The sequence below is a fragment of the Spodoptera frugiperda genome, unplaced genomic scaffold (genome assembly GCF_023101765.2).
Source record: "Spodoptera frugiperda isolate SF20-4 unplaced genomic scaffold, AGI-APGP_CSIRO_Sfru_2.0 tig00001243_1, whole genome shotgun sequence".
In the NCBI taxonomy this organism is placed as follows: domain Eukaryota; kingdom Metazoa; phylum Arthropoda; class Insecta; order Lepidoptera; family Noctuidae; genus Spodoptera; species Spodoptera frugiperda.
This window is the reverse complement of record NW_026095728.1, coordinates 74275-101984: the sequence shown is the minus strand read 5'-3', so window position 1 is coordinate 101984 and position 27710 is coordinate 74275. Positions and strand designations below refer to the sequence as shown.

Sequence of the window (27710 nt, the reverse complement as noted above, 5' to 3'; positions counted from 1 at the left end):
TGTAATTCCACCCTTATTTAGGGGCTACAGAATAGCGCTAGAAGTTTCTGCGGCTCCGGCTGGAAGCAGAAGTTGAAACGGGTGGTTTTTAGTCAATAAGAGTCCGAAAGTTCCTCCTCTCGCCTAGGGATGGAGACATTCGATTCGATTTCATCCCTCATTAATCTATCTCCTTAATAAATCTCTCTTATATAGAACTCAGTGTCCTGGTGGAATAAAATAATTACGATCTATTTGCACTAACCTGCCTAGTTGTTAAGTCCCATTCGGCTTCTAGGTCGATCTCAAATGGTTCTTCATCATCGACATCAAGATGTTCCTGGCTTTGGATGGGTTCTGAACCCTCAGGTGGGGTAGTACGTCGAGGTCGGCCGGGTCTGGGTAGGCCTACTGAGGCCACTAGTACCGGCACGTGGTGGTCGAAAACTGGTGGCGGGTCTTTGCGCACTTCCAGCACTTTTAGGTGCATGACAGTGTCACCCTCTGTCGAATTACATCTTGAGTCAATTCAAAGTTGATTTTCTTCAAGTAAAACGCTAGCTTTGCTTTATATTTTACACGGCCACCTAAACCTGATTTGTCAATCACTATAAAAATCATGTACCACAAAATATATTCTTGAATAAAAAGTTTAACAATTCTACCCGAAACTTGAAAACCAGGAATGGTGGACGAGTTAAAATATAAAACTGTTTCTATCGCATCAATGACTAAAAGATTCTCCGCAAAGCTAAGTAAATGTATTTAAAACAACTATAGCTATTATTGAACCTTCACCAATACGTAATCCAATACAAATGGAAACAAAACATGTTTACATTCAGTAAATCCATATTTGTCTCACAATTAGTATTTTTGCGTCTCTAGACGAGTGAATGACCTCTGTGGTGTAGAAAATAATATACGTTTCTATTTATAGCAACTAACCAGTCGTATAAATATCTTTGTTACCTTTGATACCTTTGTTTTGATTTTCCGAATCAAAACAAAAGATTGAATATCTTCTGTAATATAAACAGCAATGTGCGTAGCGCGTAGATGTAGGGTATGTGTATAACTAAAATACGGATAACAGGATGCAGATATGTAATACATTACATCAATGGCTCGCACACAAAACTTAACCTAAAGTGGCGCTGGGCAACATATTCGCAAGCTATGAACTAGTATGTATGTGTAGGTGTATAAACTCCCTGCCAGCAAACCGTCTAAGTACTCTAAGTTAATTACTGCTGCACCACGACTGGCTTCTTCCTCAGCGTAATAACTCAAATACAATTTCTCTTGTTAGAGAATTTATTGAACTAGCTCTTAGTGATGCTAACAAACTGAGCGAGAAAAGTGGAATCAAACACCAAATTAATTATTAGTCTCGAACACCAACAGATGGTACGAGTATGTACTACAAGACTAATATTAACTTGCAACTTCCAAGCAGGAATATTCGCAGTGCGCCAGCGATCTGTCGGACAGCTAATATGAAAACTTACTTTTGCAAAACGATTGCATCCGGTAAGCCTCTCTCCCATTCCCTCGCAAAGGTCTATTCACAATTTAAATACGCACATGTGCACGAATGTGGTGAACATATAACAAACAAAGAGAATCCATAGACTTTACTCGCATAGCCATCAAAGCACGGCTCGGCGCATCCCAATCAAAAGTTCGCAGTTACATATAAGCATAGAGTTACAACCCTACTCTGCACGCCCGCTACCCCCAAAAATTCAATCAACCCGTCTAGACAGGGCGGCATTAAAGCTTTGAAAATCACGAACATACGAATAACTATCTATGAATTGCAGACGACCCTAACCATCCCTCACCCTAAAATGATTACCTTCCCGTTTTATTTTGAAGAGTACCATTTCGGAGCTAGGTAGATTTGGAACCCCCTTTATTTGGCTCTCGCTCGCACCTATTAAATCGATCGACCCTATGCAGTTCCCCTGTTTGTCTGTCTGGCAGGGGTGACTTTGTGGTACAATGATGCAAATATTTATCAATGTTTGTATTTATAGATGACTGACGTCCGCGACGCAGATACACCTGTAATACTTACCGACTAGCGTGGCCTTGCGATGAGTGTTCAGGTCATGCAGAAGGTGTGCCAGGAGGGTCGGCAGCTTACTCGATCCGCTCGACACGAACCGAGTCTCCTCTTCCATTATTGTCTGTTACAGGATTTTATGTAAGAGCTACAAACTTATACGACCAACTTACTACGTACACATAAATGTTCGCAACGTGCCGCACGGTGCTTCCAAAACCACGTGTTTCCAAATGGACGTTTATTGGTTCGGAACGCGCGACATGTGGGTCTTGCTTTAATTTGATGGAAACTGCATCGCTTTGACGAATACTGTGCATTTCCCACATGTGGCAAGCAGCGATAAAAGTTATATATTAATTTACGCAAAAGTCTCATGTACTCGTAGTATAGCGAGTATAGAGGTACTCGTAGTATAGAGGTACTAACTAGTCATCGAATCCGCACCCTCATGCCTGACGCGGGCGTCTCAAAACTTCCGCGCCACCTTTACTTTACCCGAAAGAAATCAAACGCACGAATAGTTTATTTCAATTTTATATTTGACTTTTGCATTTTACCTAAAAGGGTAGAATAGATGTTGATTTCAAAATAAAGTCGCATTTTAAAGTGATAGGTGTAGTGAAGGATTTTACAACAGTTAAGATATTATTGTGACTACATACTTAAGTGAATATCGCAAAGAAGTTTGTGATTTTTAATGATGTGAGAAACTTTTCAAACTTCTTCTTTGAAACTTGAATTTAAATTGCGATTACATGAATTCTATTGATAAAAATCTGTTTTTGAAAGCTCCGCGAAAAATATATCAAAATTCAATCTAGAGATAGATTAAATTACAGTCAACTTATGATAATAAGACATGTGATCGATGTCTTACACTAAGAATACCTGTCGCACAAATACCTCAATTGGGTAGTAACCTCGGTCAAAAATAAATAATTACAACTTTTCAATACAATAAAATATTCAAAAATAATCATATCTCACTCATAAATTTGATGAACTACTTAATTTTCTTTGACTTCTAAAAATAAGTCTGCTATTTGACGTAAAAATCTGATGACGTCACAATAGAGTATTTCATACAAAGTAAAGTATTTTATTCATAGAAAATATCGATTTTGACGTTTCGAAAGAAGTATTGAATTTGACTAGTAGGAAACTAGCCTATTCTGTGAGAGAGGGTTGCTGTGACAAGGGTGCACAGGAGTGAAACAAGGACACACAAGCACACTTCCCAGTAATTAGGTTGTGTGACAATATCCGCCTTGTGGCTTGTGGTAGAGACTCCTAGTGCTGGAGATTGGCTCGAGAACGTGTGTCCAGTGAAGGGCGGAAATAGAAGGGCGGATATTAATTCGTGTATGTTGTTTTTTTTATGTTTTGTATCATATTTTTCTGTTTTGCACCATAAGTCCCAGCGTTTGCGCATACACATACTTTGCGCACATTTACACGCTGGTATATGATATATGATTTATAGGGGCATATGAAATTCTTTGGTTTTTACCCACATTATAAGGGGATTAAATTGCACGATACCAAACTAATTATAAATAGAGTCAGGTCTATCTAATTAAGTATTGCAATTTAATTTAATTATTGAAGAATTAAATAAAGCTTTTTTTATTATATTAGTTAGCGCTTTTCCACAATGAAGTATATTTTTTTTCCTATGTGATCACTCAATTTTATTTTTAAACAGTTTTTATGACGCAAAGATGTTTTTTTTATGTCATGCAATTTTCTTGAGACTCAATTTTATTTTTAAACAGTTTTTATGACGTGAAGACACATTTTTTATAATTTATACGTCATGCAACCGACCGCGGTTGCCATATCTTTTTTACTAAAGAATACCAAAATATATAATTAAAAATAACGATTTAATTATTTAAAATAATCACTACAACCCACTGCTCAGTTTCACGTCGAACTATGTGATTCACAAATCATTGCGTTTCAGAATGCGTTTGTCAAAGTACCAACAACATGGGGAAAAATCCCAGAGTGAAGTGGTTGCTCCGCGCCAAAAAAAATTAAAAAAGCTCGCTTCCGATGTCGAACCAAATTGGCCAGACCAATCTGTTATTGGGACGTGAACGTGACTAAAGTGGTTTAGCCGCTATTGGTATATGACAGGACATAGGCGTACCACAATATTGTTGTGTCTATAGTATGTTAACCCATTCACAACGCGGCCAATGCTGATTGGCACAAGCGGAGGATTTGTCTTCATCAGTTTGCAGTTGAAGACGTTTTCTCTTGTTAATATATATGTATGTAGGTAATATAATTTGCAATGTTGTTATAATGAATTATAAGTATGACTTATATGACTTGGAATTAAATTTGTATGGATATATAATTTGGAATATTTTAATAATTTATCGAGACTAATATGACTAATTGTGTTTTAAATTCTGATTTGTATTTTATTATTGTATGCCGCAAAGGTGGGAATAGCAGAACTTATTTTAATTATTTAAGACGCAAACCCATAGCCCACAATAAAGAATATTTGATTTGATTTGCTTAAACAATACGACACCGACAGAGATTTTTAAACGCTGACGGAAAAAGTGGGGATTTGATTCTAGCTTATCTAACTGTGTGTCTCTGGCATCGATGTTCCTGAACGAATAAACTAATGCTGTTTTTTTTAATCCAATATTTTCTTTTTATATTTTATAGGATGGCGTTTGGTAACCATCTCGCCAGGGATGATGTGGCCAATGACGAAGTATGCAATAACCTATTCACTTGGGCCTAGAAGACACCAAAGTTATACTTTTCAAGAAACACAGTTTCCGACGGCAAGGAATTGCACTCCTTAACGATTCGCACGTGGAATCAGATTAGTTAATTTAAAAAAATAAGCTCTTTACTCGTTCATTTTTGTATTTTAAAACTTTGGTGTGAAACATCACCCCGTGTATGCCCTCCGAACGATAAGTTATATTTAATCGACAGCCTCTTTGGTCAAGATTATTTTGTAATACTTTTCTCGGAGTAATTAAAAAGTGTAACTTATTTTATTAATTACTAGCTGACCTGACAAACTTTGTACCGCTTTAAATATTTTTTTCCATTTAAACCTTCCATAGACTTCCACAAATAACTAATTCAAGACTAAAATTTGCCAAATCGGTCCAGACGTTTTCCAGTTTTAGCAAGATTAAAGAACAGTAATTGATATTATTATATATAGTCTATATTAAATATGCAAGAATTAACATCGCGACAAGTTGCGCGTTGGCTGATCACCTAATCCACTGCAGCACATGTTTTATTATAGATTAATAGAGATTAACTGATGCGGCGGGAGCTCCTGGACTACGGATTAAAAATTTCAAGCCCGGATAAAACTTTGCCTTTGCGTTAATTGAAACCTGGACCGCATCTCTACTAGGCTAACAAGCTAGACTGCCGCTCGATCTAATTTTAAACAATGGGGAAGATATTGTACGGAGCACTTTAAGTTTCTCCTTAAATAGTTTAAAACGATACGGTTTGGCGAATAAGTGTATTAATTATCGTCTGGGAGAATTATTCAATTATTGGACATGCAGTTTTTATTTTTTTATGTCATTATTTTTAACTTTACGGCGATATATTGATTTAAAATAATATCGTATTAGCTCAGGTCGGTATTAGATTAATGTTGCGAGCTCTCACTTCTAAACTTTAATACGTTTTACCTAAGAATGTCCATCTTTTTTTTAATGAAAAAATATGAAAGGTGTGTTTTCTTACTCTGCCGTCATCTTAGATAATAGGGTAGATGACTAATTTTCTATATTAATGTCCGTCATGTAGATTATTAAAATAAAATAGACAGGAAGTTTTATTTTCTCACGGAAACAAATACTTTCAAGATATATTGATTTGAAATATCGCGTAACGTTACTTCTAGTTACGTTTTAAATATAGAAATTACGTATTTGCGTTTTATCTAAGTATTGTAATTGTATATGAAAAAAATATAAAAATACGTGTCTAATATTTTTTCATAACGTTACCTGACTTGCTTTTTAATTTTCGTACCCCGTCATCATCTCTATTGATATTTGCCGGGGTATTATTTTGTTTTAAGCATTTTAAAATGCATATGGGGTCAAATTATTGCTAGTAAGTTTATTGCAATTTCGCAATAAGTGAAATGCGGATTTTACGTGGACTTACGCTTAAAACTTCGGTATTACTCAAAGATTTAACCAGAAAAATGTGGAATTATACCGATTATTTATTTTTAACATTGTGGAATGTTACGAAATTCAAAGAAACCCTTGGAAATACATAGAAATATGTGAGTCTACTTAAAGTGGCTACTTAAAGTTATGAACTCGTAACTTTTTTAAACTTTCGACGAAGAATTATTTTCTTTATGGTTCACGGTCACTGGAGTAGCGGATTCGATGCGTTAACAATTTTATAATGGAAAATAATTTGAAATGAATTAAACGTTTTTTTTTAAACCACGACGGTAGCAAAATACAAAGTAATTACGAAAAAAAATCCTTTGTAGGTATTTTAAACGGGAAATCAGATAGTAATTTGTAGTTAAATATTATGTGTATTTAAAGTTAAAACCGATACGAAATATATTTAAAAAACGAATTAACTATCTTCTTATCTAAATCTTGACACAGGAAACTAATTGATTGAACAGGGAGTCGAACCCTTTGCGTAGAAGAAAATTCAGTCGATGACGAATTAAACCGGAATAATTTCTGTGAATATCGACATAAAAAACCTAAATAAACCTTGAAACAGGGATTCGAACCCATTTAATAGTCAAAAATATGACGAAAAAATTCTTCACTGTTAAAAATAATTTCGAATCGTAACAGAAAACTTAAATTAATATTTTAATCTGGGCGTCGAACCCAGATATTGACAGAACACGATGAAGCAAACGAAGTTTTTTTTTTCGGTTATGGTCGTCGTACCGCAGCGCGTAATAATTTTTAACGTCCACATGGGAACCTTTACTACAATTAATTTAATGTGAGGAAAGATCCCTTACGCTTAATTTTAATCAGAAAAAACAATACGATTACGTAAAAGAAATACAAATAATAATGTCAATAAAGTTAAGTTGAATGTAGGGAATGAAATTTTCTAAAGGAAATTATTACGCGCGATAACTGGCGGGAAATTGCCTCCACACAATGCAGGCGAAAAAATAATCGTATTCTCTTTTCAAATAATGTGATGACTTTTTTCACAATTTTTATTTATGCCAGTTACTTAATTTCTTTTTTCGTGAAACATTAAAACTTTATCAAAACTTATTATTTCAGATAATTATTTTTTTATATTTTGTCTTTACTTGCATTTTTTAATTGAAAAAGTTTTTCAAACTATTTCTTTTACCAGTTTATTTTAATTTAAACATTTTTCAAATAATCCTATGTTTCAAAATTACATTTCTCCAATTGGAAATCAGGTGAAGAATTTTTTTAAGTTAATTCACACTGAAATCAATTGTAACTAGTTATAACAGAATAAATTAATTCCCTTGATGTGGACCTTAGGACACCCAATCTGTAAAAAAAATTATAAATTAATAACTACGTACTTACCAGATGTTCCCCAAGCTTCTTGACAACTGGTTCGTACTGCACAGTCTTGGACCAGCTATCACACACGAAGCAGATGTTGAACAGGTAGATGTTTCTCTCATATCTTGGATTGTCTATTCGTATGGGATAGCCCACAATCTTATGGCCAAGGGCATTTCTGAAAAATTACAAATATATTAGAAACAAATCTTAAAACACTTAAATAAATTTAAAAAACTTCATAAAATAATTTTAAGTTCACCAAGGGACCGACCCAGACACTTTTAATTTTTGTAGCTTTACACAAGAATTATAACACTTTAAACTTCCATTTATTAAAAATTAAAACACAAAAATCAAACAAGTTCATAAAATTAAAATGAACAAAACTTTTAAAAAATTAAATAAACTTAAAATAAAGTTTAATAACTGAAACTGCTACTTACATAGTCATGGAACATCTCTGGATCTGAGGCTTGGGTATTATAAATGCACTGATTGAGTCAAAAACTTCTTTGGAGATGTAGTCCTCTGGAAACTGTTAGAAGCAAGTAGTAAACATTGGAGCTCTACATGTTTCCTCCTTGCTGTCTAACAGCATTCTGAGCCCGCACAGGCGAGCAAGGGGGGGCCTCGCCGCTGCCACCCCTAGCTCCGTGTGTACTTGCGCTGCCCCGCGTCTAGACGGGGGTTGGACCGCACACATACATGCACGCCCGTTGCCGTCTAGACGCACTACATACGTACACTTGCACGTACTTACACACACAACTGTTTGATCAATATTCCACAGATTGTGATGTACCAATTGTATGCGTGTGCATACCTTGCGTGCACTCGTAAAGTACGCGCGGAATTAACAATATAGTAAATTATTAACATAGTAAATAATCTAATTTGACCTTAGAAAAACAATGAGTCATACCTGACACGAAATCTTAGGACCTGCCACGGTGTGGAATTCACCGAGAAATATGCACCGTATTGGGCCTTCCCGGCCACAACCCTCGTAATATCGTGTTTCCATCATTTTAGTGGGCATTAATTTTATTTTGCCGTTTGTGCCGTCCTCATACTCTAGCTGGCTCAACACGTTTAGTCTTCGTTCCACTTGCATTGGATAATGCTTAACGTCGTATCATAATATGAAAAAAGTAAAAAAAATAACACTTGTTACAAGTGTAAGATAAGGCAATAACACTGTATTAATTTATATTTATAAATATTATTTAGAAACGTGAACGTATGGGCATTTTTGACGTTTTGTTTGACTGAGAATGAATGAATGATTATAATTGAACGAATGAAAAACAAAGTATGACTTCAATGAATGAATATCTTCCACACACACATTGTAAGAAGCCACAGATAATACCTACTCTTTGTGCAAACTTCAAAGTACTTATTTCTTTAGTTTTCACTTGGTTTTCAAAATAAGTTTTCGTTAATTTATATAGAAGTAAATGATAAAAGGATTATAATGCCACATTTCATAGGAAATCGGTTTTAAAGTAAATGTTAGATTGAATACCTACCTAGCCCCTATTATCGTCAGTTTATTTGAAATTTAGCTGATCTACTTTGATTATTAAGAAGTATTATAGAAGAAGATAACATTAGAAACGTCCTTGATTATAAAAAGAATGCAGTACGCAACATAAATCAAGTTTGGACAAAAAAACGTTTAGTTTCTTATCCTGTCAATAGATGGCGCTATAGGAAAAGAATTGTAGAATGTCTTGAAGTAGAGAAATGTTGGTGGTAGCGGGAATATTCTATTGTTTACTATTTTACTACCACCTAGTACACTGGAGTACTAATTTTAATTTATTAGAGGTGCGTAGCATATTAATTTGCGGTAATATTACAAATATATAACGTATGTATCAAATCGTACAGTTTTGTACGGTAGTGTCCGATATTTGCACACCTAAATTAAAAATAGGATAAGTCCAAGCTATAAATACCTATAATCTATAAATAAGTAAGTACTTTTTACTTTTAATTAATAACTAGTTACTCAATATCAAACACACTGTACAAAGAGCTGGAGATACAAATTCGAAGCGTATTTCGAGTTCGAAAACAAAACGATACAGACCTTTGCTTTGGGAAATGTAGTACCTAAGTAATTACGAACTCAGTGCGATCTAGGTACGTACAGACCCGTGATGGGGGGAGAGACCGCACCGACAGCCAATCCCTTTGAACATCGCAACATCAAAAGTACGGCGGTGTGCGTTAATCCCCGATTGAAATAAATTGAAAGCTAGCTTTTGTTAGCGACATTTCCTCCCCATGAGATCCTTTATTTTTGTTTTATTATTTTTAAGGAGTTATGCATCCGTAATGCCATAATGGCCGGGGCTTATTTTCATCAGCTTTGAATTTGGACTTGTTTGGCAAAAAACAAAATGCGAAGGGTTAGATCACCTACCAGATATGTAAGCTCATAAGTATATCTATACTGAACTGAACTCCTATAATATAGGTAGGTATATATGCATAGGTACGTATAATATACTTATATAGGCTTCCTATATAGGAATCCAATAAGAATTCGGTAATTATCTATGTAATTAGTTTACCAAACTATGTAGGTACATATAAGATTATTTAAGTATAAGAGGTAAGTAAGTATATATTATATAAGAGAGAGATAAGTATATAACTACCAACGCATATATACCTATATTTTAAGAGCAATATACCTTTATGTTAATCTTTAAAAAAATAAAATCGAACGATACTTAATGCATCTGATAAATTCAGATTTCCATGGTCATGGTAGGTACTTGTACTTCCATAAACCACAGAGTTAATGCCTCTCGAGACCCGCTCAAACAGGATTCGCTGAACTAGTATGGAGTTGCGGATAATGCCAGATCTTTCCGCAAGTGGCGCTAGTGAGGACTAAGATTCAGATCTTAGCTTGCTTTGATTCAGACTTTGTTAGATTTTTAATTTTTACAGCTATTGTATTTTAAGTGGGTCCTCTAAGTACATTGGCACCATCTGGTGGTGAGCTCAAGAAAGAAATATTATCTCAGTCCTTGTTATAAGTAAAATTAGGTTAGAGGAATTAGGTAGTGTAGGTAGCTATTTATGTAATTTACCTATGGAGCACAGTATATTTTATTTTTCCGTCAATTTTAAACATACACGAAATGGTAGGTTAATTATATTTCTCTTTACATAATTTTGAAACAGTAGATTCAGATAAGATTTGAAAAGTCTAATCAGCCTCAAGCCAAGCTGAAAATAGGCCACAAGAACAAATAATTAGAAAATCTTTGCTTAACTATGGCAAAATTAATAACAGACGACGTCGAGTCTAATTTTTCTATAGCAATTGCATCACGGGTTAAGTGAAAACAGTCCATTAGCGCGGTCCACTGCACATAGCTCGCGCTATAGCGACGAGGGAGTGCTACAGAATCATTTGATTGAATACGTCGGGCTTTGTGAGCTTTCTGCATTACACCTGCCCACATAAGCTCCCGATTTTCCCCCCCTCACTGTTTATACGTCAAACAATACTATTCAGTAAACGAAACACACCCGCATCGACACTTATACCTACATTTATGTTGTATCGTACACAACAAACGCTGCTACTTCGGTACTTGTGCAATTATGATAGCCCAACGTGCAGCCAATTAGTTCGACGCATAATTCCTGTGACAGGGTCGCTTGTTGTTCGTATGTTGACGTACCGCCGGCGTCGCCTTGGAAGCTGCAGGTTAACATCTGCCATTGTTATCTCCCATTACAATAGGTACCGTGTACCGCTGTTCTTAATAATACGCGATCCGACAAGGGCGTCTGCCACATTTCTATGACAAACTAACGACGTGTCTGTCTAGTTCACGTAGCATTTCAAACTAATTGAGGTATTACATGCATTGTGATGTTATGGACGTACCTACATGGCAGTTGGTGTTTGTTCCACGCTGACTTTATAGCTTAGACATTTGGTAGTTTCTCTTGGAATGTTGGCAGAGAGTTTTGAAAATTTGGCTATTTTATAGAATTTGACGAGACGAGGCAATATATTTATTTTTATAAATTATTGGGCTTTTAGGAAAATGGAAATAGAACTTTCAAGAAAAGTATTAATAGACCAGTGTCGACACCTTTAATAAAGGTAAAATGTAACAAAAAATTATAGTAGAATGAAACCTATTGGAAATGGAAGATGGATGAATTATGCTAAAAATGGAGTAGCTTATAATAAGATAGCTGATAGTGTAAGTGTAAACTGTGTAGGTACGTAGGTATTATGTTTGAATTTTATACTTGCCCTTCGAAAAAAGCACAAGTTGTTGATAAAACGTCCATCCGCAGTTTCATTACAAATGCTTTGTTACACTTCTACTTGACTTTCCCAATATTTCCCATGTGGGAGCCTAGAGAACACTAACATAGAGTCTGTGCCGTCATACCATTCAAGGTTACATTGATGCATACAAATTATTCTCAGCCCCTAACAACAACCAACTTTAATATGTTTTCCCGACTTTGATGGAAAACTGCTGGAGCCTTCCCTGTAGTTATGTAAGCACCATCTGCGGTGGAAGATCATTAAGATATAATATGATATTTTATAAATATGTTTGATGGATTGACCTAGAAGCCCGGTGACAGCTACAAAAGGCTGCCCGTGAACCAGGAAGTATACCCAAGGTCAGAATGGAGCATGCGCGGTCAGCACCCCTGAACATCGACACAACTTTGTCACGTGGCACAGTCAAACCCTCTAAGTATACACAAGTAGGTACAAGACTATGTAGTAGTTCCGAACTGTGTTTTTGTGTCGTATTTTTGGCCAAATTTTTATTTACCGGGTTTCCGACCAATCTCTAATAATACAACCGAAGTGGAAACAATCAGTCGTAAGTTTAAACCGGAGTGAAATTGTTTCAGTTTTCCTTCTTAATTTCCATGGTTTCGGTAACTTAGTATATCGCAAAGGGGGGTTCTGAGCCTCCTGTGAATCCTCAAAAATGTTGTCAAGTTAATACATAATAGTCGATCTGGTTTAAATATGGACGAAACCATCCCCGCGTGCAAGGTTGCGTCGTGTTCGCTTTGGCCTCCCTTAAAAGCCAAAAGACATTTCGACGAAGTAAGATACTTACCTACAAGCAAATGTGGAACCAGACTTGTTTCGGGTTTAATCTAAAATACAGTTGATAAAATGCCACCTCGAGAGAACATTATCAGTGAATATTACCAAAATGTCCTAAATAAACTTTCCATAGACCGAAGTCTAAGTTTTATAACGAAAAAGTGTACAAATTGACAATGAAACAAACAATTTAAGTTAAAAGATGAGCGGGTCCGTATTTAGCGAGGCCACAAGTTCTTCTATATCTGATGAAGACGACCTGTACACGTAAGTATAATTCTCGATTACCGTTATTGATATAATTATCACCTACGTTACTTCCTTGTTCTAAAGTGTTACGGGAACCCATTATTTTGTTCGTAACAAAATTGTAGGCGACGGAAACGAAAGAAAATCGATAGTATCAGCTGTACGTACGGCCGCGGCAGTAAAATTGGCCTTCGGAGCGTCCTTGAGGCTCAGCAGCCTCGAGCTACCTGTCGGTCGCTATGTGGGGCTAAATATACTTCCGCAAACAAACATATAGGTATACCACTTATTGAAAATACGATTGTAGATCTAGTTTTATGGTACATAGATAAAATATTCATAACACATAAAAATAAAATTCGTACCGGCCGGCAGGAACTACCTCCGAAGCAGGAAAATCAATGCTGTTCTTGAACATTCTTTACGAAGCTCCAGTGGTCTCGATCGTAGTAAGTTGGATATAGAGGCGAATATCATGTAACTACGATGTTTACTATATCATTATCTACAGATTTAGCTTTGAATATAATTTGATTTCTCTGTCAATATACTGTAAAGCAATATCTATATTTAGTACGACGCGTCGCGTTGTTCTGTTACCAACTTAATGTCAATACTGAAAATGATGTTTATCTATATACTAATGTACCTATATTAACTACGCTTCAAAGTATATCATGTCAAGAAATATGGATAGATAAAAATATTTTTTACCAAAAAATTTTTTGGTTTTGTTTCAGGACAGAAATTGTCCAATACCTTTTATTCAACTCTGTAAAAACAAGTACCTAGAAATGTGTAGATGATGAAGTAAATGGGTACCTACCGATTTCATAGTTCGACTATGAAGTAGGATCTCTTACTTAGACATTTCCAGAATTGTATCTAAGCCGCGTTCGGAACAAGGATGAGATTCTCAATTCCTCTGTGGTTATACATTGATTACAAGCCAATTAATTATTGTACATACATTGATCAAGTAGTTTTCGTGATTCCATTTCTTTATTCCTAGATTCGGGCAAATTTGTAAATATAATAGCAGCCCGCTCGCCGACGTCGTCGGTCGGAACGGACAATGCATAAGTGATTTTTGTCAATTTGTTTTACAATTCAAATGGTAACTCCACGACCGGCCCTCGTCTGCTTGTGTTGGGCAAAAAAGAGGAATAAAAAGTCCGGTCTTGTCCTTGAGAGTACCTACAGACTCCCCAATAACCTAGTGGCCGTGTTTATGTAACGAAACTATTTCTATGGAACATGAGCCACGTTGCTACCCGTTGTTGTCGCCGACACGCCGAATTCATTTGTGTAGGATATTGATATTGGGGCTGAGCCGTGACATTTCACCTGTATGTTCTGTATTATAAGGACGGATGGACGCGATAATCGTTAATGTGTGTAGGAGTAATCCCAAATTTTGGGAGTATTTGTGTCACATGTGTACGCAGACACGGCGCGAGGGTGTAGTGGAAGTGCAACAATATTTATCGGTGCCGATGTCAGACCCATCCATTTCGGATATGGCGTATGTATATGCATAATGCATGCTGTGCGGGCCGCAGTTTCCTTCACCTTGAAACCTTCATTATATCTCGGATTTGTTTTCAATTGCAGATTCAAGGAGGAGCCCTGTTCCCCAGTGGCAGGCTATTCCTCAGGTACCGTGCACTTTGTCTCCTTTATTTTTACAAAAATGTTTTCTTTCGTTTTCACGGGTTAGTTGTTTTCAATATTTATTTCTGTGGAAATTACGTTGCTTGCATTATTTTTAATTTTATTTCTTATCGATTAAGCGAATAAGACAGTGTCTCCAGCCAGAATTTAGAAGAATTTCTGCGTTTTTGTTGGTAATGTAAGATAAGATTTTTTTTTATACAATTATGGTATGTACAAGCGTTGTGCCTTTACACGTGTACTTAATTATGAATTAGTATAGTAATTGATATTATATGTGTCTCTATTGATATTTTTAATAATATTTTTTTTTATATTCCTATATAAAACTTTCGATATGAAAGGTTATTGAAATGGCTGGCAAATGAAGATTAATCTTTTGTATTCTTTCTACGAATGGAAAACAATATAATAAATTAATAATATGAACGTCATGCCGTTTAATCCGCGAAGGGTGGGACCGAGTCGTAGAGGGTTGTATATTTAAAACGTGACACCCAAACGCTAGTTATAATACCAGAATTTTCAGACAATTCTAAAAAAGATTTCTGCTATTACTATTAATACTAAAACTTCCTCTAACCTACATTGGTTTACGGGTCGTTAATGCGAAACAAAGTACCAATAGGTACGTGATAAAAGAATCTAGGTTAACTTGAACTTGTTATTTTCTGTGTCGCGAAAACTTCTTGAAGATATACGCTTTATAGAATTATTTGTTATGTTAGATTTAGTTTATATTAGGTAATAGATGTTTTTATATATTTTTTTGGGATGGTATAAAACATTAACAGCCAAACTCGGAGTCATTTAATGGTTACTTAACCTGGGGGGCTACTCTAATTCAACGAAAATCGAAGTTTCGGATGAAACTTCGCAGATTGCATACTGCAATTCTATTTATTGCGAACTTTCGTGAACAAAAATGAACGAATGAAATGAAGATAAATAAAAAGGTTTTGATATGAAATTAAAAATAAAACGTTATTTTAAGTAATTTTATTACGGAAGTAAATCAATAAAACCTACGGCGGAAGATTAAACGAAACTTCGCATTCTAGAACCGGAGTAGCCCTACAGATCCTTCCTAGGGTTCGTAATAATTGTCTTTGGGGGCATCATTGTTACTAAGGAATAGTTAAAATAATTGTTAAATGTGTCTGAGTACGGCAGTTATTCATATGAATGTAAATAAAATTCATCAATATTAAAATTTTAATAAAATATTGCTTCTTGCGAAATATGTATAATATATTAATTATCGTTTATTAATATCGATGCGAGAGCACGTTCGGCGCTCTAATTAATGAATCAAAGCGTGGAACGCGCTTTCGTTTCGATTACGTTGAACGTAAAGCTAACTGGTAATAAGGGTACAGTTTACTCTTGACACAAGTAACGGGTGAATATTAATAATATCATCATGATGACGTCGACTGCTGAAGTGAAGTCAGTCTATTTGGGACCGCTATTCTAAAACCAATCCTAATTTTAACAAAATGGCTTTTAAGTGATTGTTACATTTATAAATGTAATGTGTTATGGATTAAAAAAAAATGTATGGTGTAAACAATTGTTAGCTGACCCTAAATAAATAAATAAACAAAGATTTCGGCTAGGTATCTAAACATTAAATTATAAACGGTAACTTTAATCCGCATACTTTAGTTGGGTACTCAGTAAAAAACTACATTTTCACGAATTTGTACTTTGTCACTATAAAAAAAAAATCTGTGATTCAGGACGCTTATATGCCATAAAAATGATGAAATCATGTCATTTGACCTTTCATTGTCTCTCCATATATCAATGGGAAATAAAAACGCGCGACGATAATGTACAACTAAATAAAAAAAATGTTTTATACTAAAAATTCAACGTGTAATCATATTAATGTTTCACGGAGCACATCATTGTTAATACACATACACACACACACACACACATAACACTAGTCGAATTAAAAAGAAAATAGTATTAATATAATGAAACTCAATTTCGGATCGACGAAACATTACGGCCATGTTGCCATAATCCCTCAAATTGAGTTGTCAATTCCATCTACCTGGCGATTGAAGTCCGTTTGCAAGGCCTTTGAAAAGAGGGACGTGTACATGTACATTGTACAGCCGGCAACCCCGTCATTGCAATCATGTTTAGGTAGCTGCAGTCAGTCTGTGCACCAAAGCTCCGTGTACTCGCATGACTGCCCCTACGTCATTCAGCTAAGTCAGCAGCCCAAAGGCATTGATAGGTATTGGACGTAGTATATTGGACTGTAATACGTACTTCAGTATAGGACGGCCTGGAGGCTGGCTTTGTAACAAACTAAACATACGCACACACACACACACACACACACACACACACACTAACACACACAGACACACGCACACATAAACAATCCACATAAGTAAAGATTTTGTTGGAATATAATATATTATGTTCCTTTACGTCTTGAATATCAATTAATTTTTGTTATTTTAGTTTTAAATTATAGTAAGTTGTTCATATTGTTTATGATTATGTAAATACCGTTTAATCCTGTCTATATAACACATAAAATATACAATACATATAAATTTATATCAATTCACTTGACATGTAACGTAATGTCGCTCCTTTTATACCCGAAAGGGTAGGCAGAGGTGCACATTACGGCACAAATACAATTCACTTGACACTGCCATTTAATATAAAATAAAACAAAAAAGTTGTAAGATATTTAGGAAGTCTATAATTGTGTGAAATATATTTTCCTGTCTCATACATTTAAAATAAAAATCCTATCTTATTCTATTGCAATCTTAATCTTTACGAGCTTTTCGAGTTACAGCCGGCGATTGCTACACAAATGTCTATAATAAAATCGAATGACAAAGTGATGTAATGCGTACCTATAGGTAAATGCAAAGTTGATTACTTGTGAAAAACGCTTCAAACTGCGTCATAGCATGCACTAGACGTTGCGTGAGATCTTCCATCAGTACTAAATTACTAATCAACAGTTATGAGCACTGGACCCAGGGCCGGATCTAAGACTATCTTGAAGATTTCACTTTACAAAGACATATCTAATGACATCAGCGTACCTCCAACTCCATATTTAAATTGATAAAAAAAGAAATGAAATAGTATTCGACGCGTAGATAGCCTTCATCATTTAAAAAAATCAATAATACTACCAAATAACCAATTTAAATAATATCAACCATCGCTACGAAACCGGTTGGAAAAATACGCCAAAGAAAATATATGTAAATTTAAAAATTGTCAGTTGCAAAAGTACCTTAGTATGTTTTCAATTAATATTCAAGGTGGTCCACGAGGATCGTAGTGTGCGTGTCCACCCTACCTCACCCTCTCGCGTAGATATGCCCTATACCTATGCCCAACTGCATGTTGCTATCTCGCTCGTAAGTTCGGCCCTGCGGCAGCCAAATATTACTAGCGCCTGCAGCAACTTGCAGTGAATTCGGAAACGAGTCGACTCAATATAGGATATCCCACTTATGCTCCAAACAAGATTGAATGAGGGTTAAAGAAAATTACCGGCAAGTGTGCCGTGTTCAGCTCTAGATGCAGATCTTATCATAGCATTACGTACGGCAGGATGCAACGTGAATTAGGTACTTACAGAACCTGACTAATTTGTTGGTGAACTTCAATGTCTTGTGCCATACTTTTTCACCTTTTTCACGCAAATATCCCGTACAATGCAACGAGTATGGAAATCAGTTCATCTCTCAATGATTTTTTTTAAAATAACAGTCGTCATTGGTGTGTTGTATGTAGGGATGCTCTGATACTTTGTAAGTAAAATAAAGCGCTTGCTCTAATTTTAGTTCGGATGTCGCACGAGAGAATGCAGAACAGTGTTGCCAGTGTTATCTCGCTGCAAACCTGGTCTCAAGGGCAGGACTTCGTGACTTATACCTTGTTACATATTCAACAATCTTGTGTATTCCAGAAATATGAATTGACGCCACAAAGTAACAATACCTGACCTTATATTCATTCACAAGGGGCAGGGGACCCGGAGATTTCGCGATTGCTTCTTAGCTCTTATGTATTTTAATGTTACCTAGGTACTTATATGCAATCATCTAGATTATTTATAACTAGCTACTTCCGCGCGGTTTCACCCGCTCTGCTCGGCTCCTCTTGGTCATAGCGTGATGTTTTATAGCCTATAGCCTTCCTCGATAAATGCACTATTCAACACAAAAAGAATTATTCAAATCGGACCAGTAGTTCCGGAGATTAGCGCGTTCAAACAAACAAACAAACAAACAAACTCTTCAGCTTTATAATATTAGTATAGATTAGATGTGACTATGTGTAGCTTGGCAAATGTTTATACTTTGAGAAAGAATTTGATTAAATATACTCCGTGGAGTTTTAGTCGATGTATTCCAGCGGCAGATTGTCTTGCCCTTAGTAGTACTATCCAAACATAGAGTTAAACTTAGCAAATACAAAGTTTTTTTTGTAAATTAATTGGAATACAAAGTTTTTTTTTGTAAAGGATTGTGTTTTTGTATCCGTTGCATTACAAATCGACCGTTGCATGCTTTTCACTTATAATGACGATGACTCCCATGTATGGAGTCATCGTAATATAAGTGAAAATTTGATATATCAAAACATTTTATGTTGTGTCCACAATTAAGGCAATGATCCTATTTTTCTCCGAATACGATGCCATAACTGCATCCACAATACATTTAGATAAAATCATCCCGGTGAGGTGGATGCTGCGCCGGACAAATTAGAACAATAGCTGTGGCGCACTGACGTTATAAATTTAACTTCTATTTGTACCTAACTAAAAGGTTACTTTTAGGTATTATTATTCAAAATTAAAATTAAATTGGGGTTTAGTTTACAATAAGCGTGGTGTAGAAACAGTTTACAAAAAAAAAATACTGCGATATCTACGCACAAGTAATTAAAGCTGCCTATGCAGGCTAAGTGAGTCTGATGGTAGCACTCAGAGACAATTAATGCTTACTTAAACTATTCTTTAGTAACGAATTTATTCTGAAAACAATTACTAAGGACTGGGCTAAGTGACCATTAAATGACTCTTTGTTGACTTGACGGAGGTGGAATATCTACAAGTTGTGCAGATGCGCATTTCAATATTGCTACGATACGCTGTATGTAACGGTTGTTACAGAACCCTTCGTTTATTACGAAAATTATCATTTATTTATTTATTTATTATGAACATTTTTTATTTTACTTACTAACCGCCGTACCACAGGCCGTGCTCAGAGTAAATTAAAGGTTACTTAACCCAGTCCTTAACAATTATTTCGATACAAAATCTTGACTAAGGAATAGTTTAAGCAATCATTGTAGGTATGTCTCTGAGTGCGGTAGTAAGTAAATAGGTAGTTGAAAACAAACAGTCGCAACAATGTAGTTAACTAGCCCCCAATAGTTCAATACTCATCAATTTCACGAAAGTTATTTCAGGACATTGGTTTGATGAAAGCCAGTGGCTCACCCATCACTCACTTGACCGCAGCAACGAGATCAATTGGCTAGGAGTTTGGACTCTAGGGCAGTATCCAACTATCTACTATCTATCGTCCTATCCTACATAACATGAGCTGGCGAACCAAGAGTTGTGCTTTTAGCCAGAGGTCAGCGTGAAATAGACAGTAAATAGCCATATTGACTGACAATTTATTGATGTGTGTAAAAGTTTAATGGTATTGAATAATGTACATAAGTAAGAAAAGAAAAGCCATCTAGTTAATTGCAAAAAAGACTTTCGTCCCCAAAAGGCCGGCAACGCACTTGTAACGCCTCTGGTGTTTGGTGTTGATAGTGATCGGTCTGCTCATTTACCGGCTTCTACTATAAAAAAGATGAAAGGACTTTCGATTGGCTTGTTCCTATTAAAAGGTCTCAATTTATAAGCATTGGATTTACAAATATGCTTAATACATAAAACGTTATGTACATAAAACACAATATGCTTTAACTATGTATATTTGCGGAACAAAATGCGTGAAGTGACGATGTTATGTTTTTGCCCAAGTACCAAAGTATGTAAAAATAACCCTTTCTGCCACTTCGGACGTATTTAGGTAAAGATTGAAAACTTTCATTTAAATAACTTTACATTATTAGAATTTAAATTGATCGTAAGCCTTTTGAATGACGTCAATCACATTTTCAGTTTTTTAAATAATATTTGATATGTGTTTTTAGTTTTTTACGCTTTAATTGTTAATACCTTTTGGAATTATTTTGAATGATAATTTCATTAGAACTTGGAAAGCCTCGTCTAGCTTTACTCATCGGAAAGCTAGACAAGTGGTTGCAGAGGCGTCCATTATAAATTGTTCTTGTCTATCCTGAAACCATTTAAATTTCACTTTAAAGTGTCTCCTCACTTCCGATATCTCATTAAAGATTCGTTACCATTAGCTAGTCGCCGAACTAAATTCCATAATTGAAATAATTAAGACGTCCGTTATTCCATCCAATGACATTTATAACCTCTCTTGACGCAACCCTTTTTAGGGTTCCGTAGCCAAAATGGCAAAAAACGGAACCCTTATAGATTCGTCATGTCTGTCTGTCCGTCCGTCCGTCCGTCCGTCCGTCCGTATGTCACAGCCATTTATTTCCGAAACTGTTGGGCCTACATAGTTGAAACTCTGTAGGTTGGTGTATTTCGATAACCGCTATTCGAATTTTGAATAAAAATTAATAAATTTAAAAATTAAAGGGGGGCACTCCATACATGGAACTGATTCAAAAAAAAAATTTTTTTCATCTAACATATCCGTGATGGGTGTCTATGGATAGGTCTTTAAAAAAGACATTAAGGTTCCTAAAACCATTTTTCGTCAAAATCAACCGTTTGAAAGTTAGACGCTTCCAAAGTGGAAAAATGAGTGTCCCCCCCTCTAACTTTTAAAATAAGAGAGTGAGAAAACTGAAAAAAATATATGCTGTAGATTTCAATAGAAACTAACAACGAAAATTGGTTTGAACCAGATATCATTATTAGTTTTTAATAAATAAAACATTTTCAAAAACCGCAAATATAACTTTGTCGTTCATACAAACACTATGTAAAACCAACTTATATTATGTCATCTACTTGCTGTTACGGAACCCTTCATGTGCGAGTCCGACTCGCACTTGGCCGGTTTTTTTGTATAGAGGTACATATTTGTAAGACCGCGCCAGACAGCGAACCAGTAATTTGGTTATACATACATCTTAATTGAGTGAAGACCCTTGTTACTGCAAACTAATCCTGCGGAACGTCTATTTATTTATTTTATTTTTAGCCGTCGTCGTCCCACAGCAGGGCAAATGCCTCCCTACCCTCCTTTCACTCCTCTCTGTGATCTCTTATCGTAGATGTCAAGCTCGTGTTGCAATCTACTTCTGGGCCTGCCGCCCAGACGCCTAACGTCTCTTGAGGGGGTTTCACTCAGTTGAGAGTTTTGCCCACCGCTGGTCCGACATGCGGCAGACGTGACCAGCCCAATTCCACTTTAAACTTGCGGCTTTCTGACTAACGTCAGCGATTTGTGTTTTGGAGCGCAGCGTGGAGTGTAACATCTATCAAGCACAATTTAGAATGACAAATATCATGGTATTTATTAATCTGCTGTATCGCATCTTCTGCCTACACAGTTTGCAGGTTTTTCCGCAACCAAATCATCAACTAGGTTTATTAAGCTTATTCACATTACATTTAACTACGGATACTGGGCTGACCAATACACCATCCTGTACACTTATTACGAGTTTGCTTTACGTTCAAAGTAATCGAAACGAGAGGGCCGAACGCGCACTGATTGGTTGGTTTATTCGAGCCGGCCAATCAGAGCGCCGAACGCCCTCTCGTTTTGATTACTTTTCGATTCGATTTCGAAGCATCCTATGTAACGTAGTTATCCAACCACCTAGTTTCTAGTACTACCGTGAACCCCATTTACTTTTTAACATAATATCAGTCACTTTTACCCTGTGATGGTAAGCAGAAACACATGATGTGAGTACTAACAATTCGTTGATTTGCTGATGCAAACGTAACTCGACTATGTTTAAAAACGTGATAAATTAAAAATATTATTTATATTTATTTGGAAAAGGAAATATAATAGCATAAATAAAATAAAAAGCAATACTCTTTAACAATTTTTAAACCGATGGTTTGAGCTATGAAGCACGGCGCTAAAAGCTTTTTTAGTACTAGAGCTAAATCTACCATCAAATTGAATTTCACCTTAAATGTACATGTAGGTATCCCGTTGGTCAACTAAACTACCGAGTCCCGTAAATGACAAGATAATTATCAAACTTTGTTCCTATTGCCGCGAAATTCTAACAAAACAATGGAGACTGGAATGCAATGGATTTAGTCTTCAATAAGTCTAAGTCCACGGACTCGCAAAATGAGACTTAAGTACGAAAAGTCATTTAAGTTAATGGGATTTTAGCGATGTTGGGAGGACGATGTCCTCGAAGTATTTACAGGAACCTTAATGCGATTGGAATTGGAGACTCGTAAATAAATATTGGGAGAAATTGTTCCCAGGTATCTCCGTCCAATAAACTAGTTTATTGGTCCACCGTCTCTGCCCACCCTCCGGGGAATAAGTATTTTTACTGAATACGTCTTGAGTATTACGTAATGTAACCTAGTATTATTTCTGTGTCTGGAATCTAGACTTACGTGTTAAACAAAAAAATCTTATTACAATTATTTCTATTCTATTCTTTAACAATAAAATATATGCTGGGAGTAAACTTACGTGTATTTTACGCCTCATTTAATATACTTCACATAATTTTAAGTATGAGGTTAATTTTATAAAGGGACTATCCCTTTGTTGGAACGTGTTTATGTGTAAACGTGGAAATTTCAAATTCGTAGGAATAATGCCATTGAAAGGGTTTGACTATATCCGATTTAATAATTCTCTTGACTAGTTATTCAAAATGTTATTTTATTGTGACCATTTCACGATCTGCCTAGAGAAAAAAACTTGAAGAAGAAAATAATAAAATTAATTCAGCCGAACACGCGTGGTGAGACCTGAGGAAAATTGGGATATTTTTTTTATATTACGTTATACTATAATGGATATAATATGGACTATACTATACTATTATGAATCGATATAATTTTGCCCATGTCACAATCTGCGGCCACGTGCTATGCGGTAGTGATAATCGGCAAAGGTTAAGGCACCTATGTCAGTACTAATTCAGGAGTTAAACCCGGTTATCAGCAAAATCTTGTGAGACAGCCGGGCCTATCTGCTAATGGCACTACTTTGCAAAACCTTCTAACACCATCCTTCAGTGAAATATCAACTTTAACACTTCAAGTTAAGTTATACATTGTATTAACGGTATTTACAAACATGTTTGATTAGATGCTAACACTTATATCTCTGTCTGTTGTGGGATATTCGATCATAACGTGTTTTGTTTAGAGTGCAGAGTTGCTTGCTCGTGGATTTCTAACAGCAATACCTGGTTCACCGACCCGAGCAAAGATTTGCTTCCTGCGCGGCAACGTTCAGCCCGCTAGTGATGTGGTTTGCAAAAAATCGAAATATTTATATATAGTTATACTTATGCTTTTCGCATTGTTGTTATGCTACATTTATTTTATTGTTCTTATCGTTTATTTTTTATAATACTAATATCTGGGGGCACGGCAGTGCCCCCGCCAAGTCGAGCAAAAAAAAGCGGCACGGCCGTACCATCCTTTTCTCGAAGCAATTCGGGCCTTTTTCGACCCCCTATAATTCGGTTGTGGATAAAGCAAGAAACCTAAATCTTCAGTAACTAATCCGGCATTGTATAAACACGGAATATTTAAAATTTCAGTCAATTTGAACCAGTAGTTTAAGAATGACAACTTGTTAAAGTTTCTAAATTTTGTCACTCACTGACTCACCGATCATCAAAAGTCCAAGGCACTTCTAGCAGACTTAGAAGCTTCATATTTGGAATACATATAGAGTTTAGTGTCTTAATCATGGGAAAACTTAAATATTTTGTAATTTCGGTCCAGTTTTCCAAATACACCAACTGCATCAATAACTTTGTAATCCCATATAAATATATGGGATTACAAAGTTATTTATGCAGTTGGTGGTTGGTGGTGGTAGCAAAACCGAATCAAAGCCTCCGAGAAAAGCCCATAGAGACAGGGAGTGGGCTTTGAGAAAAACTGTGGCTGAAGCTCAAGAAGTAGTACCGGAAAAGAAAAAGAGGAAGACTACATATAAAAATAAGAAAATATCATAAGACCTTTAACAAAATTCGTTAGAAGTAGATGGTATCAAAAAGAAAGGCTCTACAAAAAGAAGTGAGATCCCATCAAAAACATCCTGTAAAAAACCCAAGTCTCGCAGCTCAGTCTTTCTACCGTCAAAAGTTGTGAGATCCATGTAATACCCAGTCGGTTAATCTATTTAGTGTCTACTTGAAGGACCTTCTGTCTTAAGTTATTACATAAGTTATTATCATGCCAATATTAAAAATATTTAACGTTTTAAACAAATAGATCGACTTGGACATCGCATGAAAACAAAATGAATATTACAATATTATATTAGATTCTTTAGTCTCTCGCGCCTCACGCGATTGAAACTCTCGTTCCTGTTGGTCGCTGGCCCGTCGTGCTGTGTAGTGTGATACATACTAATAATCAAATCAAGCAATGTCCAAGTCGATCTATTTGTTTAAAACGTTAAATATTTTTAATATTGGCATGATAATAACTTATGTAATAACTTAAGATAGAAGGTCCTTCAAGTAGACACTAAATAGATTAACCGACTGGGTATTACATGGATCTCACAACTTTTGACGGTAGAAAGACTGAGCTGCGAGACTTGGGTTTTTTACAGGATGTTTTTGATGGGATCATATTTACTTGTCTAAAGGTTCAATGTATAAAGTGTGTAAGAACATACTAGCTAATTTAAATTATTTTTTATAGCAAATATATAAATAGTAGTAAATTTAAGTAAATAGACTATTATTTACTGAAATTCTCGTGCAATCAATTTTAACCTGATATTTAGGTAACGTTATTCAATTGCTGCACTAATAGTTTCGTGGTTAAGTCTCTATTATAGAAATATGAAACTCGATCGTCGTTCTAATCATTGATAAATTGGCAGCCAATTTGTGGTGTAAGCAGGCACCCAGCTATTTAGGTATATTAGACTTGTATACAACGCACTTTCGGTGTCATTGCGTACTTGACGTCATTGCTGTTTAAGCAACAAACGATGCAAATATGCACATAATTCAATGTTTTTATGTCAAAACTGTATATTATTATAGGAAGGTAACCTTTCTGTGTCACGTTGATAAATTTTGGACATAAAAAAATAGCAACCTAAGTAAATACCTCATCTAGATTTTAATAATTTAGACGTGTAAAACTCCTCCTTAGTAGCCTATTTGCAACAATAAATTGTTTCTATATAAAATATTTAGTTAAAAAAAACGGATCAATCTAATCTGACAAAACATCGTATAACATTGAATACAAAAATCGATTTCATTCGACAATCAAACACTACGCGATTGTTCATTCGCATCCCTAGTGCAAGCGCCGCTCCGCGTGCTCACAATATTCTCTTTATTAGATTTTACGACAACTAATCCAAGGGAAAGATGGTGACTTGGTGATTAACTAGATAAAAAGCAGACACTGCGTCTCCCCCAGCGCTTGATTTATCAGTGATGCTTTAAATCAAAATTATTGTCCGTAAGACTTGTAACACGCAATCGCTACCAAGCTTGCGCCGGCGCAGCGCAGTGGGAATGTTATTTATAGTGATGGGATCGAAGGCAGTGCTGCAGGGTTACAGTATGTAATGTACCACCACGGAGACAAGAATTTAAATACTCATCTAACCTGACCAGCACCAAGTATTTGTAGTTTATTATACAAGCCTTTACTCATCGGCAGTTTGATAAGTAAACGTGCGAGGCGTTAGAGCGTCTTGTTATGAAGAAAATGACAGAAAAAAACTTTGTCTCGACGAGGTAGGTAGGAACTACCTATCTATAGAGTTTCACAATATTCTAAGTTGGTACTCTATGAGTCAACTTACATTTATCTTAAGTCATTTTATTAACTTGATAAGTAAAAGTTAAAATAATAGACACTATCGGATCCTTCGGAATATCATGTGTGTACTTATGCTGTTTATTCTGTTTCACCTGAGTAAGCAGTAATATTTTTTATTTATTTCACTATAATATGAGAGATTATTGTCCAGGACATACATAGACAGGTACTGCGAAACAAATTGAATAAAAGTTTGACAAAGCAAACGTCGCGACACACGGAATAAAAATAAACAAAAATAATAGACAAAGCGTACACACACACGTTCATACTCAGAAATAAATCTGTACTTTTAAGCTTTCATAAAATCCGTTTACGGGCAACAACAGACAGATGTTTTATTGGACTAAAGTATTAGTAAAAGGTTCTTATTTACGTCTGTTTCCCCTTTACAGACTTTTCCATGAAGAGAGTTTTTATTCGGAGATCAAAACAACAGGTGTGTGAAGTTCCCCAGATCCTCTCGGTACGTGAAATCTAGCGGAAATTAGGAACAATGTAGGAGCTCAGGCCGTTCATGGAAATATTCCTCTCTCATATCTACTCACAAGCCTATCTGTGCAAACAATGTAAGCAGCTTATTGCAATGTTAAAGTTTTACTGGAACGTTCGCTGTTTGCAATAAATTTCCCCTAAAGCTCTGTACCTAAGAGAGGATCAATTAGGTTTCAACTAACTCTGTTAGCAAAGTTTCGAGCTCATTGTGTCTGATCGAGCGGGTGGAAGACTAAATATTAACTGAGTAGTATTCATTATTAAATTCCATTGCTTTCTCTACGGCTTTAGTTAGTGTCTCGTTTCAAATATTTGAATGCACTTAGCTTTGGGATAACTGATGCCTAGAGTCTAGACCACTTGAACTGAACAAATAGTTTACTCATTATT

At 35.7% G+C, this 27710-nt stretch overlaps 1 protein-coding gene across 1 annotated transcript in view; it reads right to left on the bottom strand.

The window, feature by feature from the left end:
- Positions 1–27710, bottom strand: part of LOC118266490 (GATOR complex protein NPRL2) — a 71319-nt gene that overhangs the window by 13704 nt on the left and 29905 nt on the right. Inside the window, exons 2-6 of the mRNA XM_035579968.2 lie at positions 8546–8746; positions 8067–8158; positions 7642–7798; positions 2063–2174; positions 245–483 (exon numbers count right to left, since the gene is read on the bottom strand). Coding sequence (XP_035435861.2) covers positions 245–483; positions 2063–2174; positions 7642–7798; positions 8067–8158; positions 8546–8737 — 792 coding nt within the window. The 5' untranslated portion in view covers positions 8738–8746. The remainder of the gene's footprint in view (positions 1–244; positions 484–2062; positions 2175–7641; positions 7799–8066; positions 8159–8545; positions 8747–27710) is intronic.